General features: G+C 37.8%; 1 protein-coding gene across 4 annotated transcripts in view; it reads left to right on the top strand.

The window, feature by feature from the left end:
* ClC-c (chloride channel protein 3) overlaps positions 1–17419 on the top strand; it is a 74393-nt gene that overhangs the window by 25835 nt on the left and 31139 nt on the right. For all 4 annotated transcript variants that reach the window (XM_071666379.1, XM_071666377.1, XM_071666378.1 and 1 more), the window contains 7 exons: positions 2551–2778; positions 4275–4420; positions 5399–5560; positions 6747–6894; positions 7100–7239; positions 14271–14453; positions 15213–15427. In XM_071666379.1, the coding sequence (XP_071522480.1) occupies positions 2551–2778; positions 4275–4420; positions 5399–5560; positions 6747–6894; positions 7100–7239; positions 14271–14453; positions 15213–15427 (1222 nt within the window). The remainder of the gene's footprint in view (positions 1–2550; positions 2779–4274; positions 4421–5398; positions 5561–6746; positions 6895–7099; positions 7240–14270; positions 14454–15212; positions 15428–17419) is intronic.

Below are 17419 nucleotides of genomic sequence, written 5' to 3'. Positions count from 1 at the left end.
ACTTTCTCGTGGTTAATTTTCTTTTCAATTATATAACTGTAGAACCCCTTTTATGGGGCTCCTTAAGCATTTAGGTTACTGTACAGTTATAAGCAGAGAAAGGATGGACTCCATTGGAGTGAGAATGTCTTTGGTGAGACTGTGCTCCTTTTTGTCCATTGTTATGATACAGTCATTCTGAAGGTGACTTTTAAGTTGTGGCCTAAACTCATGCAGGTGAAGTATGGTAATGCATCTTATTTGTCATTTAGATGATCAGGTACAGTACCATGATTTGTCACCTAAGAATTTAGCATTAGCATTTCATAATATGCTGGGCTGTACATCTGCATTATCTAAGAACTTGAAAATGAACGTTTGCTTGCAGAGTCATTCAGAATTTGTAAGTAATAATTTGGAAATGGTACTTGATAGCAGTTTTTTCAGGTAAGGTAATTTACCAGTTTCTAGAAATAAAAGTTAATCAAGAGTTATTCAGTGTTATTATAATTTTGCTTATGTTTTTGTAACGGGCATGCATGGGATAAGATGAATTGGATCATTGTGGTATGTGGGCAGTAATGTGTACTATTAGTAAGCTGAGCCATATGAAAGTGGTCAAGGTGAACCATGCAATAGGTTTTTGGTCTTGGCTGTAGTTAGTAGGCTTTGGTTTCAGTACACAAGGTGAAAAAAAGTGTCTTTTTACCACTTTTTGTGTGAAACAGTATGACACCATGGACAAAGGATTTTGAGAAATGTCCCTTGGTCTGCCCTCACATTGGTAATCCTGCTGTCATATTGTATAATACATGTAAAGTTGATGTCATTTTTTAATGAAAAGGACTTTGAAGTGGGGCTACCTTAATTTTTTTGAAATCTGTTTCACATTCATGTGTACCAACCCAAACGAGACAATTTGAGTCTTATAGATGATTTCAAAATTCATCAAATCCACCTGGGAAAATACCTTTTTTACCATGTGTACCTTAAACATGATGACTAAAGGGTAGATGTTTACAAATGAGGCTATTGTGCATTTGTTCCTGATGCTTCTACGCATAGGTAGGAAACCAGATTATGTAACAAAGAAATCTTTTCTTCTTTTTTCTTTCATGTTTGCTATTTCTTTTCTGAATGAAGTAGCATCAGGAACAGATAACTAAGCCATAGAGAAGAAATCCACTCTTTGATGATTCCTCTGTTCCCTATAATAATATCCATTTCTTAAAATTATCATTGTTGTTGTTGATTTTTTGTTATGATTGTTATTTTACCTTAATGATCATTATCACTGGTATTATTTTGGCACAGGGTATTTCTCTGAAACTGCATGACCACTCTTAACTAGATTTTGCATGCTGATGCATCTTTATCTTAAGGTATTCACTGGAAAAGTTTTATTATCCAGCATCTGCCAGACCTAGACTGTGCCAGATATGGAAATGAGAATACTCTGGTTATAAAAGCCTTTAAGCCATGATGAGGCTTAGATAAGTACGGGACTATCAAAAAAATGTGCATTTAACTGTCAGGTTCATTTGATTATGTGAATCTTTAGGTTTTACAGTCGGCAGTGGAACAGGAAACTGATTTTCCTTCAGATCATTTCACTTTGAATCATTTATACTGTATTCATGTATGCTCTTAATTAGAGTTTTGCTAGAGTTTTTGCCAGCAACAGCATTTTATTTTTTTTCTGATTCAGCAAAAATTTTAATAGCTATTCTCTTTGATATGGATAAACTAAGATTGCATTCTCTTATCAAAGAATGCTTCTCACCTGTCTCCTGGCACATCATTTACAAAGGACAGTTTTCTGATGTCGGGGTTTGTATAGTTCATATATATTTTTCTCCTTTGCTGGAAGGTCTGTCATTTTATACCTTTCTAGAATTGGATGCCAAAACTGTTGGGTGTAGAAGTTGTTCAAAGATACATGTCAGGAGTGCGAATCTGTTGTTGCAGATTGCATCAGAAGCTTGGTTTCTGCAGTATGCATATATGTTATTAGATATCGAAAATTTTGGATACAAGAGTTTTCTTGTTTGTTAGATGCTGGATGATAAAGCTTTTCCTTGAGAGGAGTGTACATATCTGAAATGATCTGAAGATGGATGATATTTACTTATTTTTGATGAATTCTTGTGGCAGATTAGTGTTCAAGGTGTATTTATGAAGTTGCTTAGTTAATCCCTAGATGCTCTAGAGGAAAATATCATGAGAAACTTCATTTAATATATTCATTATTTACAGTCACCAATTCTTGTTATTGAAATTCCTGTATGTTGTAAAGCGAGTTTTTATGGTGAATCTACTATAGATTTGCAGTTTTTTATTTTTTTGGTCATTATATGTGCATACAACCATCTAGCCTTATGTTTATAGTATAGTGTCCTTTTTTTATGAGGAATTTTAAAAATGGGGCATTATGTTCTGCAGTCCCCCGCAAAAGATAGTTATAATTAGTGAGATGTTATTAATATTTTATATGAATTTTATGAATGTAGTATTTTATTGTATCTATAAACTCTCATCCTTTTTGGTAATCGTAATCTTCTCTGCCCACAGTCACCAACAATAGCACATTTCATCTGGATTCTGATGAGCAGGAATTCCTTGGAATTGGCCAGTATGATGATTTTCACACCATTGACTGGCAGCGAGATATAGCTAGAGATCGTATGCGGCATCGTTATATTATCAAGAAAAGAGAAGAAAGCATGTTGGATTGGATAAAAAGTGGCCATGATGCTTGGTCTGGTTGGCTGTGTGTGTTCCTTGTGGGAGTTTTTGCAGGTTAGTCAAGTATTATGTGTCTGGTTGTAGTGATATTTATCGTTGACAAATGTGAGGGCCATGTGTGGCTTATAGTAAAGTATCATCATAATTACTTTTAGAGTTGTGTGTAGTCGTTATAGATAGATTAGGGGGATTTATTTACCCACGATGGAACTTTTGTTTGGGAATCAGGGAGTGTGTGTGTGGTCATTTTGGGAATCATTAATAATTATTTGGAGATGTTGATGACTGTCATGGCTAGTGAATTGTCATATTAGACATCATTTTAGGTGATTCAGAGAGACTGTTTTAAGTCTTATTGGAGGTAATTGTTAAACCAGGAGGCTGTGTTTGATAATGATGGTACACATTACAGTTGAGATAGAGAGAATGTGTATAGTCAAAGTAGGACAGTCTCACTTAAGTCTAGGGCCAGTATTTGGTCATGTAAGTGTTATATCAGTGGAGGAAGCCTTGTATGATCATGGTTTGTGTCATCACAGATAAGTAAGGGACTGTGCATGGGCATGATGGGAATTATTCCAAGTGAGTCAGTCTGTGTGGTCATTGTAGGGACTTTGTAGTGAGTCATGTTGTGTGTGGGCAGGATGAAGTTATCCCTGTTGTATTGGGATTTTAGAAGTGAGTTATGATTTATGTAATCATGAAGGGTCATTTTAGGTTAGTCAGATTGTTTGTGGTGATTGTAAGGGATTGTCTTTAATGAGCTGGGCTTTTTGCATATATCAATAGTCATTGCTGATGAGATAGGCTGTATTTAGTCATAATGGAGAATCATTTGTTATGAATCATGCTGTTTGTTTTGGAGGTCATTATTGGTGAGAGGCTATTTTATGGTGGGAATCATCTCTGATGAATCAGAACTTTTCACTATGGTTGGGGTTATCACTGGTAAATCAGGCTATGTGGTTGTAGATGGGGCTAATATGGTGAGCTGAGTATTGTTTCATCATGGTGGAAGTCATCTTTTGAATTAGACTGCATATTCATGATTTGGGTCATTTGTGGTGAATGAGATTGCCCGATAATTGTTAGGGTCATTGCTGTTGTGAAAGGATAACCAGACTTGTTAGGGATCAACTAACTGGTTAGTTAGGCCATTTTTGGTAATGGTGAGGAATAGGGATCATCATTGTTAGGCTAGTGTTTGTTGTATCTTGGTGGATAGCATCGCTGATGAAATCTCTCTTAAGGCCCTTTGAATGTTGCCAAAGCTTATTGATGAGTGGGGGGTTAGAAGCTGTCATTTATTGGGGTGGATTTTCACTGTGGGTGTGATCCATCTTCTGCATATGAAATAAATGAATTAAGAATGTAGTTTATTGCACTTTATATTGATGCATTGTTTTCCTACATGTATTTTTTTCATTGTATAACTAGAGGCAAGCATCTGTGAAAATTCTGTTTTATGTTGAAAATGCCAAAATTTAACCGTGTGCAAATTAGAAGTATTTTTGGAGTCCACTTCATTATTTAATTTTTTGTCTCCACAGGTGCTGTTGCAGGGATGATTGACATAGGGACCAGCTGGATGTCAGACCTCAGGTTTGGGATCTGCCCAGAAGCATTTTGGTTTAACCAGGAGCAGTGCTGCTGGTCTTCAAATGAAACTTTTTATGATGGAAACAATTGCTCTGATGTAAGTATTTTACTCGTTTGATAAAACCTATTAGGAAACAGACAAGTGCATGAGTGCTTCTGTCAGGTTTTGGGATACAGTAGAACAGAAGACAGTTTCCAGTGTGGGTTAAGGTGTTGTGTAAGGAAACTTTTGAAGATGGTGGCTTGCTATTTTACACGTGGTTTCCGAAACTTTTTTTTTTGTGTGTGTGTGTTAACATTATTTCATTTTCTTTTTCATGGACAACATCTGTGCAAAAACCATACATCAAAAAACCATACAACAAAAGATATCTGTGCCACAGTATTGGTACAGGAATTAGGGAATGCTAGTTATTAAGTAGCTTCTGTATGTACAGAAAGTATTAACCAGGATTTCATGTGACATATATTGTTTAGATACTTAGTATTGTCTTTATTTTAATTTTTATCATGTTGGATAAACTGAAGAGTTTATTGTAGCCTACAAACTTTAAGTTTTGTAATATCAAACAAAATGATTTAAGGCAGACAGACTAACAGTTATTACAACTAGAATTTTTTTTAGGCTTAAGGGTAAAGAAAGCATGCTGTATAATCCTTCTGTTGAGCGCCAATGAGTTTGTCAGTTAAGTAATACCTTTGCGGACATCCTATAATATTAGGATGTTTGTCTATATGTTTATACAAGCACCCTTTTGTAGACTGATGATTGATATAAAGAGGGGGGCCTCTATTGGGTCATGTTTTTGCTCATTTTGGCTTCTGTAAAAAATGTTATAAACTCAGCCTTTTCTTTCATACTTGTGATTTTGTCAGCTCTGGTAAGCATGATTCATAATGATTTAAATGTTCCAAGTACCATTGTGCATATTCACTGTAGATTAGTTTATTCTTGATATTCTCAATGTGACAAAGCCCCACATATCATACTTATTCATTCTTATTCCCCTTTATTTCATTCCATGTTGTACAGTAGCACCTGATAGTAATTAAATACAAACATTATGTTTTTCAGTGGTTCTCATGGCCAGAGGTATTTGGTCATACTGGGGGTGGTGCAGGAGCATATGTTATCTCATACATATTCTACATTCTGTGGTCACTGCTCTTTGCATCCTTGGCTGCTTCATTAGTCATGATGTTTGCTCCTTATGCATGTGGTTCAGGCGTACCAGAGGTGAGTGTATAGTTTGTATTATGGACATGGTCACACTTTATTTGTCACATCCATTGAATGACATATGCATAGGGTTTACCAAGATTGTGATATGCTGTACAAGTATATTTTATAACTTTTATACAGAATATATCAGAATACCAGAATTATAGCATAGCTTCAACCCGTTATATATTGGTTGAAGTTATATAAAACCCACCACCAACTTAATGCTTGCCCCCATCAAAGAATTATCAGACATTTTACATAGTATACTTCTCAGCACATTCATACTCATCATCCTCCCCTTGCACCAGTCACATAGCACATAATCTATCAACTAATGTTGATTCTAACCTCACTCACCAACATATTCTTGTCCATGCACTTTTTCTTAATCCATGTGTATATGATAAGTATTCCTCCTTCAACACAAAACTTGACAAGCTTTTTCCCCATTTTTGTTTACACCAGGGATTCCCTGCCCCTGATGTCTCCCCTCAGTAGGCACTACACACACTCTTGCATTCAGATCTCTTATCTCCAAGATATTGTTCTTTGCATCACAGGTGCCAAAGTACATGCTAAGTTCCTCCAAAGATGCATTCTTTACTCCCCTCATATGAAGCATCCTGATTATAACAATACAGATTCAGACACCCAAAACTGAGCCTTTAAAAAGAATCCTTACTTAGCTTTTTTCACGAAGTGATAATATAAGAGGGAAGTGTTTCCAGCCCTCCACACCAACTTTAGTTAGTTGCCTTGTACAAAATGCAAGAGATATATGGATGATATTTGTTCTTCTCAATCCTCAACTGAAGATGATGATTGTCTTCTTTAGTTATTGTGGCCTACCAAATGGGAATGATCATGGAATCCCTTTTTGAATGAATGCATAATTTTGGCATTTATAGCAAAGTATAAACTACAAGCCATTTTTTGTAGGTGCTTGATCCCTTTGTGCTTCAGACACTGTATCTGTATTGTTTTTATCTTTATTTTTGTATCTTTTGTATTGTGGTTAACTGTCAGTTACTGATAATCAGATTCCAATAATGCACATTCTTATTCTAAACCCAGTAGCACTCTCTCTTGCCCTTAAAAAATACACAATCTTCAATTTTTATTTTAAAGCTTTGTACATTTGATTAATGCCATGTTATTGAGAAGTTATTTAAAGTTAATCTTTCTTCTATGTGTCCAGATTAAGACTATTCTGAGTGGGTTCATCATCCGTGGGTACCTTGGCAAGTGGACGTTACTTATCAAGTCTCTTGGCATGATTCTTGCTGTCTCTGCTGGTCTCTCACTGGGAAAGGAGGGTCCCTTAGTGCATGTGGCCTGCTGTATTGGTAAGTTTTTTCCTATATTCAGAAACTCCCTCATATGTGTATTTTGGTAACGAGTTAGTTTGAAGGTCCTTGTTGGCAGCATAGATTGTGTTCCATCAGTCCAGCTCTACTTGTGGTTGTTGCATTTTTGATTTATGTATTAGCATTTTATATTCATATGCCCCTTACTTAATCAATCGCTAGAAAATATTTACTTGTTTTTCAGGAAATATCTTATCCTACCTTTTCCCTAAATATGGGAAGAATGAAGCCAAAAAGCGTGAGATCCTCTCGGCAGCAGCAGCAGTTGGTGTGTCCGTTGCCTTTGGAGCTCCCATTGGTGGAGTGCTCTTCAGTTTGGAGGAAGTTAGTACTCTTATTTCATTCAGATTAATAACCATAGGTAAAGCATGATTTGACTGAGATGGAAAAAGATTAATGTTCTTTAGAAAAGCATGCTTAGACAAAGGGGAACAGACTACAGCACAAATAGATCTGACATGAAATGTTTTGTTCAGAGGAGAAACTCAGTATAGAGCTACAGAAGCATTGTTTGGGTGATCTTTTCTGCCCTGACTTTGATTGTTGTAGTAAGGGAAGTAAGCTGCATAAAAGTTGTCTTTTCTGCCCTGACTTTGATCGTTGTAGTAAGGGAAGTAAGCTGGGTGAAAGTTGTTAAGCTATCATCTATTCTAACTTTCAACCTGATTTAGTCAAAATGAAAAAAAAATTCAGCAAGTGAAAGCCATTATTAATGAAAATGTACTGAGATATAGTTAGACTCAACACTAGCAGTTACCTTCATCATCCATACTTTGGGCTTTTATTTTTAGTTTTATCTTAGATCTTCTTCATATGCATTCTACCCAGAGGCAAGCTCAGGATTCATCTCCTGTGGAATTTAAATTTATTTATGAATATGTGGGGCTGGATGTGGAAAGGGAGCTGTGGTTTTGGTGCGTTACACATGACAGCTAGAGACTGAGTGTGAACAACTGTGGCCTTTTTTGTCTTCTAGTGCTACCCTGCGTGTGCTGGGGGAGGAGGGGTGCTATTTCATGTGTGGCAGGGTGCCGATGGGAATGGATGAAGGCAGCAAGTATGAATATGTAAATGTGAATAAGAGCAAGGTTATTATGTACTGTAGGGTTGAGGGTCAAGTCAATTGGGAGGTAAGTTTGAATGGAGAAAAACTGGAGGAAGTAAAGTGCTTTAGATATCTGGGAGTGGATCTGGCAGCGGATGAAACCATGGAAGCGGAAGTGAATCATAGGGTGGGGGAGGGGGCGAAAATCCTGGGAGCCTTGAAGAATGTTTGGAAGTCGAGAACATTATCTCGGAAAGCAAAAATGGGTATGTTTGAAGGAATAGTGGTTCCAACAATGTTGTATGGTTGCGAGGCATGGGCTATGGATAGAGTTGTGCTCAGGAGGGTGGATGTGCTGGAAATGAGATGTTTGAGGACAATATGTGGTGTGAGGTGGTTTGATCGAGTAAGTAATGTAAGGGTAAGAGAGATGTGTGGAAATAGAAAGAGCGTGGTTGAGAGAGCAGAAGAGGGTGTTTTGAAATGGTTTGGGCACATGGAGAGAATGAGTGAGGAAAGATTGAGAAAGAGGATATATGTGTCGGAGGTGGAGGGAATGAGAAGTGGGAGACCAAATTGGAGGTGGAAAGATGGAGTGAAAAAGATTTTGAGTGATCGGGGCCTGAACATGCAGGAGGGTGAAAGGAGGGCAAGGAATAGAGTGAATTGGATCGATGTGGTATACCGGGGTTGACGTGCTGTCACTGGATTGAATCAGGGCATGTGAAGCATCTGGGGTAAACCATGGAAAGTTGTGTGGGGCCTGGATGTGGAAAGGGAGCTGTGGCTTCGGGCATTATTACATGACAGCTAGAGACTGAGTGTGAACGAATGGGGCCTTTGTTGTCTTTTCCTAGCGCTACCTAACACACATGAGGGGGGAGGGGGATGTTATTCCATGTGTGGTGAGGTGGCGATGGGAATAAATAAAGGCAGACAGTATGAATTATGTACATGTGTATATATGTATGTGTCTGTGTGTGTATATATATGTGCACATTGAGATGTATAGGTATGTATATTTGCGTGTGTGGACGTGCATGTATATACATGTGTATATGGGTGGGTTGGGCCATTTCTTTCGTCTGTTTCCTTGCGCTACCTTGCAAACGCGGGAGACAGCGACAAAGCAAAAAAAAAAAAAATATTTCCTGGGGATAGGGGAGAAAGAATACTTCCACCCGTATTCCCTGCGTGTCATAGAAGGCGACTAAAAGGGAAGGGAGTGGGTGGCTGGAAATCCTCCCCTCTTGTTTTTTTTTAATTTTCCAAAAGAAGGAACAGAGAAGGGAGCCAGGTGAGGATATTCCCTCAAAGGCCCAGTCCTCTTTTCTTAACGCTACCTCGCTAAGGCGGGAAATGGCGAATAGTATGAAAGAAAGAAATATATATATATATATATATTTTTTTTTTTTTTTTTTTTTTTTTTTTTTTTTTAAACTATTCGCCATTTCCCGCGTTAGCGAGGTAGCGCTAAGAACAGAGGACTGGGCCTTTTTTTGGAATATCCTCAACTGGCCCCCTCTGTTCCTTCTTTTGGAAAAAAAAAAAAAAAAAAAAAAAAAAAAAAAAAAAACGAGAGGGGAGGATTTCCAGCCCCCCCGCTCCCTCCCCTTTTAGTCGCCTTCTACGACACGCAGGGAATACGTGGGAAGTATTCTTTCTCCCCTATCCCCAGGGATATATATATGTCTTTGTATGTATATGTATGTATACGTTGAAATGTATAGGTATGTATATGTGCATGTGTGGGCTTTTATGTGTATACATGTGTATGTGGGTGGGTTGGGCCATTCTTTCGTGTGTTTCCTTGCACCATCTCGCTAACGCGGGAGATGGCGATAAGTTTAATAAAAAAGAAAAGAAATAGTATATATATGTGTATGTCTGTGTGTGTATGCACATGAGATTTGTGGTATTAAAAAGAGTGTGGTTGAGAGAGCAGAAGAGGGTGTATTGAAATGGTTTGGTCACATGGAGGAATGAGAAGTGGGAGACCAAATTGGAGGTGGAAGAATTGAGTGAAAAAGTTTTTGAGCGATCGGGGCCTGAACATTCATGAGGGTGAAAGGCGTGTAAGGAATAGAGTGAATTGGAACGATGAGGTATACCAGGGTCAACGTGCTGTCAGTGGCTTGAACCAGGGCATGTGAAGCGTCTGGGGTAAACCATGGAAAGCTTTGTGGGGCTTGGGTGTGGAAAGGGAGCTGTGGTTTCAGTGCATTACACATGACAGCTAGAGAATGAGTGTGAATGAATGTGGCCTATGTTGTCTTTTCCTAGCGTTACCCCTCGTGTGCGTGGGGAGGGGGTTGGCATTTCATGTGTGGCAGGGTGGCAACGGGAATGGATGAAGGTAGCATGTATGAATATGTACATGTGTATATATGTAAATGTCTGTGTATGTATGCGTATGTATACGTTGAAATGTATAGGTAGGTATATGTGTGTGTGTGGGTGTGTATGTATGTACATGTTTATGTGGGTGGGTTGGGCCATTCATTCGTCTGTTTCCCTGCGCTATCTCACTAATGTGGGAGACAGCGACGAAGTATAATGATAATGATAGTAATGTATATGTATATGTGCGTTTATGGGCGTTTATATATAAATGTATGTATATAAGTGAAAAAGGTGAGAACAATAGAAGTAAGGGGAGTGGGGGAGGAATGGGATGTATTTAGGGAATCAGTGATGGATTGCGCAAAAGATGCTTGTGGCATGAGAAGAGTGGGAGGTGGGTTGATTAGAAAGGGTAGTGAGTGGTGGGATGAAGAAGTAAGAGTATTAGTGAAAGAGAAGAGAGAGGCATTTGGACGATTTTTGCAGGGAAAAAATGCAATTGAGTGGGAGATGTATAAAAGAAAGGGACAGGAGGTCAAGAGAAAGGTGCAAGAGGTGAAAAAAAGGGCAAATGAGAGTTGGGGTGAGAGAGTATCATTAGATTTTAGGGAGAATAAAAAGATGTTCTGGAAGGAGGTAAATAAAGTGCGTAAGACAAGGGAGCAAATGGGAACTTCAGTGAAGGGCACAAATGGGGAGGTGATAACAAGTAGTGGTGATGTGAGAAGGAGATGGAGTGAGTATTTTGAAGGTTTGTTGAATGTGTTTGATGATAGAGTGGCAGATATAGGGTGTTTTGGTCGAGGTGGTGTGCAAAGTGAGAGGGTTAGGGAAAATGATTTGGTAAACAGAGAAGAGGTAGTAAAAGCTTTGCGGAAGATGAAAGCCGGCAAGGCAGAAGGTTTGGATGGTATTGCAGTGGAATTTATTAAAAAAGGGGGTGACTGTATTGTTGACTGGTTTTTAAGGTTATTTAATGTATGTATGACTCATGGTGAGGTGCCTGAGGATTGGCGAAATGCGTGCATAGTGCCATTGTACAAAGGCAAAGGGGATAAGAGTGAGTGCTCAAATTACAGAGGTATAAGTTTGTTGAGTATTCCTGGTAAATTATATGGGAGGGTATTGATTGAGAGGGTGAAGGCATGTACAGAGCATCAGATTGGGGAAGAGCAGTGTGGTATCAGAAATGGTAGAGGATGTGTGGATCAGGTGTTTGCTTTGAAGAATGTATGTGAGAAATACTTAGAAAAGCAATGGGATTTGTATGTAGCATTTATGGATCTGGAGAAGGCATATGATAGAGTTGATAGAGATGCTCTGTGGAAGGTATTAAGAATATATGGTGTGGGAGGCAAGTTGTTAGAAGCAGTGAAAAGTTTTTATCGAGGATGTAAGGCATGTGTACGTGTAGGAAGAGAGGAAAGTGATTGGTTCTCAGTGAATGTAGGTTTGCGGCAGGGGTGTGTGATGTCTCCATGGTTGTTTAATTTGTTTATGGATGGGGTTGTTAGGGAGGTGAATGCAAGAGTTTTGGAAAGAGGGGCAAGTATGAAGTCTGTTGGGGATGAGAGAGCTTGGGAAGTGAGTCAGTTGTTGTTCGCTGATGATACAGCGCTGGTGGCTGATTCATGTGAGAAACTGCAGAAGCTGGTGACTGAGTTTGGTAAAGTGTGTGAAAGACGAAAGTTAAGAGTAAATGTGAATAAGAGCAAGGTTATTAGTTACAGTAGGGTTGAGGGTCAAGTCAATTGGGAGGTGAGTTTGAATGGAGAAAAACTGGAGGAAGTGAAGTGTTTTAGATATCTGGGAGTGGATCTGGCAGCGGATGGAACCATGGAAGCGGAAATGGATCATAGGGTGGGGGAGGGGGTGAAAATTCTGGGAGCCTTGAAGAATGTGTGGATGTTGAGAACATTATCTCGGAAAGCAAAAATGGGTATGTTTGAAGGAATAGTGGTTCCAACAATGTTGTATGGTTGCGAGGCGTGGGCTATGGATAGAGTTGTGCGCAGGAGGATGGATGTGCTGGAAATGAGATGTTTGAGGACAATGTGTGGTGTGAGGTGGTTTGATTGAGTAAGTAACGTAAGGGTAAGAGAGATGTGTGGAAATAAAAAGAGCGTGGTTGAGAGAGCAGAAGAGGGTGTTTTGAAATGGTTTGGGCACATGGAGAGAATGAGTGAGGAAAGATTGACCAAGAGGATATATGTGTCGGAGGTGGAGGGAACGAGGAGAAGAGGGAGACCAAATTGGAGGTGGAAAGATGGAGTGAAAAAGATTTTGTGTGATCGGGGCCTGAACATGCAGGAGGGTCTAAGGAGGGCAAGGAATAGAGTGAATTGGAGCAATGTGGTATACCGGGGTTGACGTGCTGTCAGTGGATTGAATCAAGGCATGTGAAGCGTCTGGGGTAAACCATGGAAAGCTGTGGAGGTATGTATATTTGCGTGTGTGGACGTATGTATATACATGTGTATGGGGGTGGGTTGGGCCATTTCTTTCGTCTGTTTCCTTGCGCTACCTCGCAAACGCGGGAGACAGCGACAAAAAAAAAAAAAAAAATGTATATAAGTAGAAGGGCCATTCTTCGTGTGTTTCCTGGGGCTACCTCACTTGATGCGGGAAACAGTGATTAAGTAAAAAAAATGATTTAAAAGTCATTAAAGGGGAACAGTGTTTATACGTTTAACAACTACAGTATGCAAGACGTTGGTCAGTATTGGGCAAGATAATGTTTTATGGTTAGAGTATCTTGGGTTTCAAAAGTAAGTCTTTTGCATCACAACTGTTTCTCACCTATGGACAGAGACTTCTGGGATCAAAACAGTGTTTTCAGTCACAATGTGGTATATCCATGAGCAACACCCCCTTCAGTCAGCAAATGTTTTCCCATGCAGAATTTTACCATTTGGATAGATGCCTCATGGAGGTCAGCGGAGGTGACATTAAGAATAGCTACTCTCAATTGTATCCTGTTGTTAGGAGTGATTCCTGTGGTAGATCTCTTTACCACAAAGGCCAGTGTCTTCTTATCCACCAACTTTTATTGGATTTTCAATGCAGAGGCAGTAGTGATCATTTCTGTGACTTTGGATTGAATGTTTGGACTTGAATTTATATTTTTCCCCTTACAAATAGACCCAAAAAATATTATACTCATTATATGGTTTATGTCTGAATGGTGATACATTGAATTATGTTTGCAATATGCCTTTCAATATAGATTGCAGACTCATAGTTTGTATCATCTTTTTTAAGAAGTAGGATTATTTGCAGCTCTGTATTTGTTTGTAATTAAGTTTATTTTGTAGTTTTGGTACCATATGCATTGTAGTCAGATAGGAAATGTGCAAGTGAGACCATCATTCATTTCTTTTTGGTGCTATCTCATCAAGATTGAAAAGATTGGTATAATGTAGTTTGTTCTTATATACAAAGTATTGCATGATAACAGGTCACTTCATCTATTTCTTCATTTAGAAGATTAATTTTGATATTAATAATTGGTATTGCAACATACACAGAAGTAGTGTAAAATCTGCTAAAGTCTGAATATAGTTAATCATCACAAATTCTTACAGTATTAATGAGGAGTATTTTCATTGTATTTATGCCATCCTTTATTCACTTTTTCAGTATCAGTCTCATTCTGTCTTGTATCTTTCAATCTTACTGTTGGATAGCGGAAGCTGAACGTGTTCTAATTGAAAGTAGAATGTTCCTAATGCAGTTAGATAACTCCTTTATGAAGAAGTAATTCTTGATTTATTGCAGTTCTTTATTAAGCAATCTTTAGGCATCATACCACATCGACTGTAAGTTGTTCATTTCTGCATTTACCTATATCCCATGGTATTCATATTATTTTTACCATCAGAGAAGGAATGATCATGATACATTTAAGTTGATGCATAATGTAAGAAGTAATTCCTGATTCAATGATTTTATATTTATCTCTCCTCAGGCCTCTTACTACTTCCCCCTCAAGACATTATGGAGATCATTCTTTGCTGCCTTAGTGGCTGCCTTTGTCTTGCGTTCCATCAACCCTTTTGGCAATGAACATTTAGTCTTGTTCTATGTAGAGTACAACAAACCCTGGATTTTCATTGAGCTGGTGCCCTTCATCATTCTGGGTGTTATAGGGGTAAGTGTACATTTCTGTTTTTTAATGTGTATACAGATCTCTGTCCTGGGGCATGTCAATTTTTATTGAATTTATTAATACACCTGGAACTATTTACTTTTATTCCATTGTATCTGATAAGAGCAGAACCTGTTGGGAGTGCCCACTTTTGGTAGTAACTTTCTTTCCTTTATAGGAAAATATTAGTGAGTCATGAAAATTTTTTTGCTGTATTCAGTTAGCTTAGGCTGATTTTTCCAGAAACAAGAAAGTTGGTGAACTTTCGATGTTCATTCAAGGGGAAAAAATCTTCGATTTAAAAAGGTAATGCTAAATATGCATAGGCTATAACTGCATTTCTTCAGCAGGATGATCATAGAAATTTCATCATTGTCATCATCTTCCATCCAAAGAGATATCCATCATGTTGTTTAATACTATTGCTCTTTATTACTATGACTCCACCTGCTCAAGGTTTCACCACAAGTGTAAAGTTACCTTTGATGAGACTGTATCATTAAGGGTACAGTCTCAATGAAGAAATTTCCTGTCCAGTGAAGTCCATTTTTTTCTTTTTTTACCAGTAGTGTAACCTTGGAGCTACAGGAGCCCCAGGGAAGAATTTCTGGGTTATGCTAAGACTCTTTCTTGGAAAGGGAAATTGGGGTGGTTATGAATAGATAGATAAACTACTAATGCTTCATATTTTTCCTTATAGAACTTTATACATCACCTATCACATGCCACTTTCAGATTTTAGTGTCAGTATTTGTATTGCAGGGCATCATTGGCACTCTTTTCATCAAATTTAATATCATGTGGTGTCGGTTTCGCAAGACTTCTCTGATGGGCCAGTATCCCCGCTTGGAAGTGCTTATTGTCACTCTCATCACAGCATTCATAGCTTATCCCAACCCTTACACGCGTATGAACACCTCGAACCTCATCTACCTGCTATTTTCCCAGTGTGGTGTTGCCAACAATGACAGCCTGTGGTGAGTAGATCAGCCAGTTTGAAGGAACTGAGTGAGATCAGCCTTACTGTATGTAGTGCTCTGTTTTTTTGAATATACAGATGGTTCACCCATGATTTAAGGCATAAGATAATTCATAGTACTGTATATCTGTTTCTTGTTCACTTTTTTTCCTGAATTCATGGCAGGTTAACCTATTAAGGGCAAACCTTAGGAAATCCATGGTACTATATATTTTTGTTATATAAAGGTAACAGTCTTCCAGACATAATGAAAGGCTAGCATTTAATGTGTATGCTGTAATTGATGTGTAACAGTGAACTCAAATTAATGTATTTTGACAGTTGGGAGATGCAGATTGGATGGTGTTATGCTTTGACATCAATGGAATATCTTTTATAAGTACACAAATGCTTTGAAAAATGAAAAAAATATATCATTAAAAAAGAAGTCTTTTAGACATGATATATAAAACTAATTTTATTTAGATATTTGTTTCCAGGTGAAGTAAATTGTTGTAAGTTGATACACTGTTCCTAAATTATTGTGTAAGTACAAAATGTTGCAGAATGAAACAAAACTCAGCTCCCTAGGAAACAGGTCTCTTTCATCATCAGAAAAGTGTATAAAATATCATGCTCTCTTGGTAGTGTGTGTGTATGACTGCCATTAAGATAGCTGTGTACTTATGATGCATGTTTTTTGCATGTCTGTATGTTGTGTGCACAGACAGAACTTTGTTTACATGAATGAGCAAGCAACTTTATTTGAGCCAAAAATATCAACACTCAAACCTTAATAATTTTCTCTCATTCAAAAAACTAGCTACAGTAGTGTAACTCAACTCGTACCTTCCCACCCAGATGTGTGTGACTGAGATTTATGATATTTTTCCCAGTTGTGTCAGTATGTTACTAGTGACATCATTGCATAATTGGTGAATGCAAACATCATGTGGGATTTTAAACAAATGTAGGAAGCTTTAATTCATTGTGACAACAGGAGCAGACCTTTAAGGGTTTGTATCATGGCAGAGGGAGCATGTAAAGGTTAATATTAGCTGATCATAATGTCTGGATGATTTCATGTAATAATTTTTGCTAAATTAGATTAACATTTTATTCTAATATGAAAATTTGTTATACATTGTTGAAGCATCAGTTTTATTAAAAGTTCCATAAGGTAATTTTCAGTATTACCTTCCATACCAGCTTCCATTTTCATAGTTTAAAAAAAGTGTGAAAATAATCTTTATCCAGCTGTTAGGTAATTACAGGTCTCCAGACAGTCATCTGTTTTCAAGTGGGAAAGGGGGATAACCATAAAGAATTTCCATGAAACATATTGGTCACAGCTTGCATGGTGTTTCATTTTCATCGTTGAAAATTCAGTAACACCTCTGGAAGTCAACACAGCTTTCTGTGATTTAACTAAACCACTTATGCAACTTCCTATTCCTTTCTCCCCTTTTGTATTCATATCTTTATTCTTCATTTATTACATATTCTCAAGAATGATGTTGAAATTTGTGATGCTACCTTAGATCAGGTTCTTCATTGTGTAACTGCATAGCATGGCAGATGAGTCACACCTTATTTTAGTGAAGATAAGTTGACTTGAGCCTTAAGGGGTAGGTCAGATGAATCAAACTACATAGTTTACACAGCTGTTTTCTGGTATCCAGAGAAGTGAATGAACATGCTTGAGTTATATCCTTTATTAATAATCTTAACTTGGAACTTAAACTAGCTCTTTACTTGAAGAATTGAATTGACCCATAAGGGAAAGGTCAGAAGTATCAAATTGTATACCTTATTTATTTATTTCGTAGCATCCTAAGAACTGAATGGCAAAAGACCCATGAATTGAGAGTCAATTTTTCCTGAAATTTAGTTTGGATTGTTCCTGATTTATGCCTCGTATTAAAATGCAAAACCTGAAAGTTAATCTTGCTCATGACTTAGAGAAAATTTCACCAATGATCATGGATGTTGATATTTTCATTTTCATACA

This window comes from Panulirus ornatus, chromosome 11 (genome assembly GCF_036320965.1).
Source record: "Panulirus ornatus isolate Po-2019 chromosome 11, ASM3632096v1, whole genome shotgun sequence".
NCBI lineage: Eukaryota > Metazoa > Arthropoda > Malacostraca > Decapoda > Palinuridae > Panulirus > Panulirus ornatus.
The sequence above is the reverse complement of the archived record's forward strand: the minus strand, read 5'-3'. Positions and strand labels throughout refer to the sequence as shown.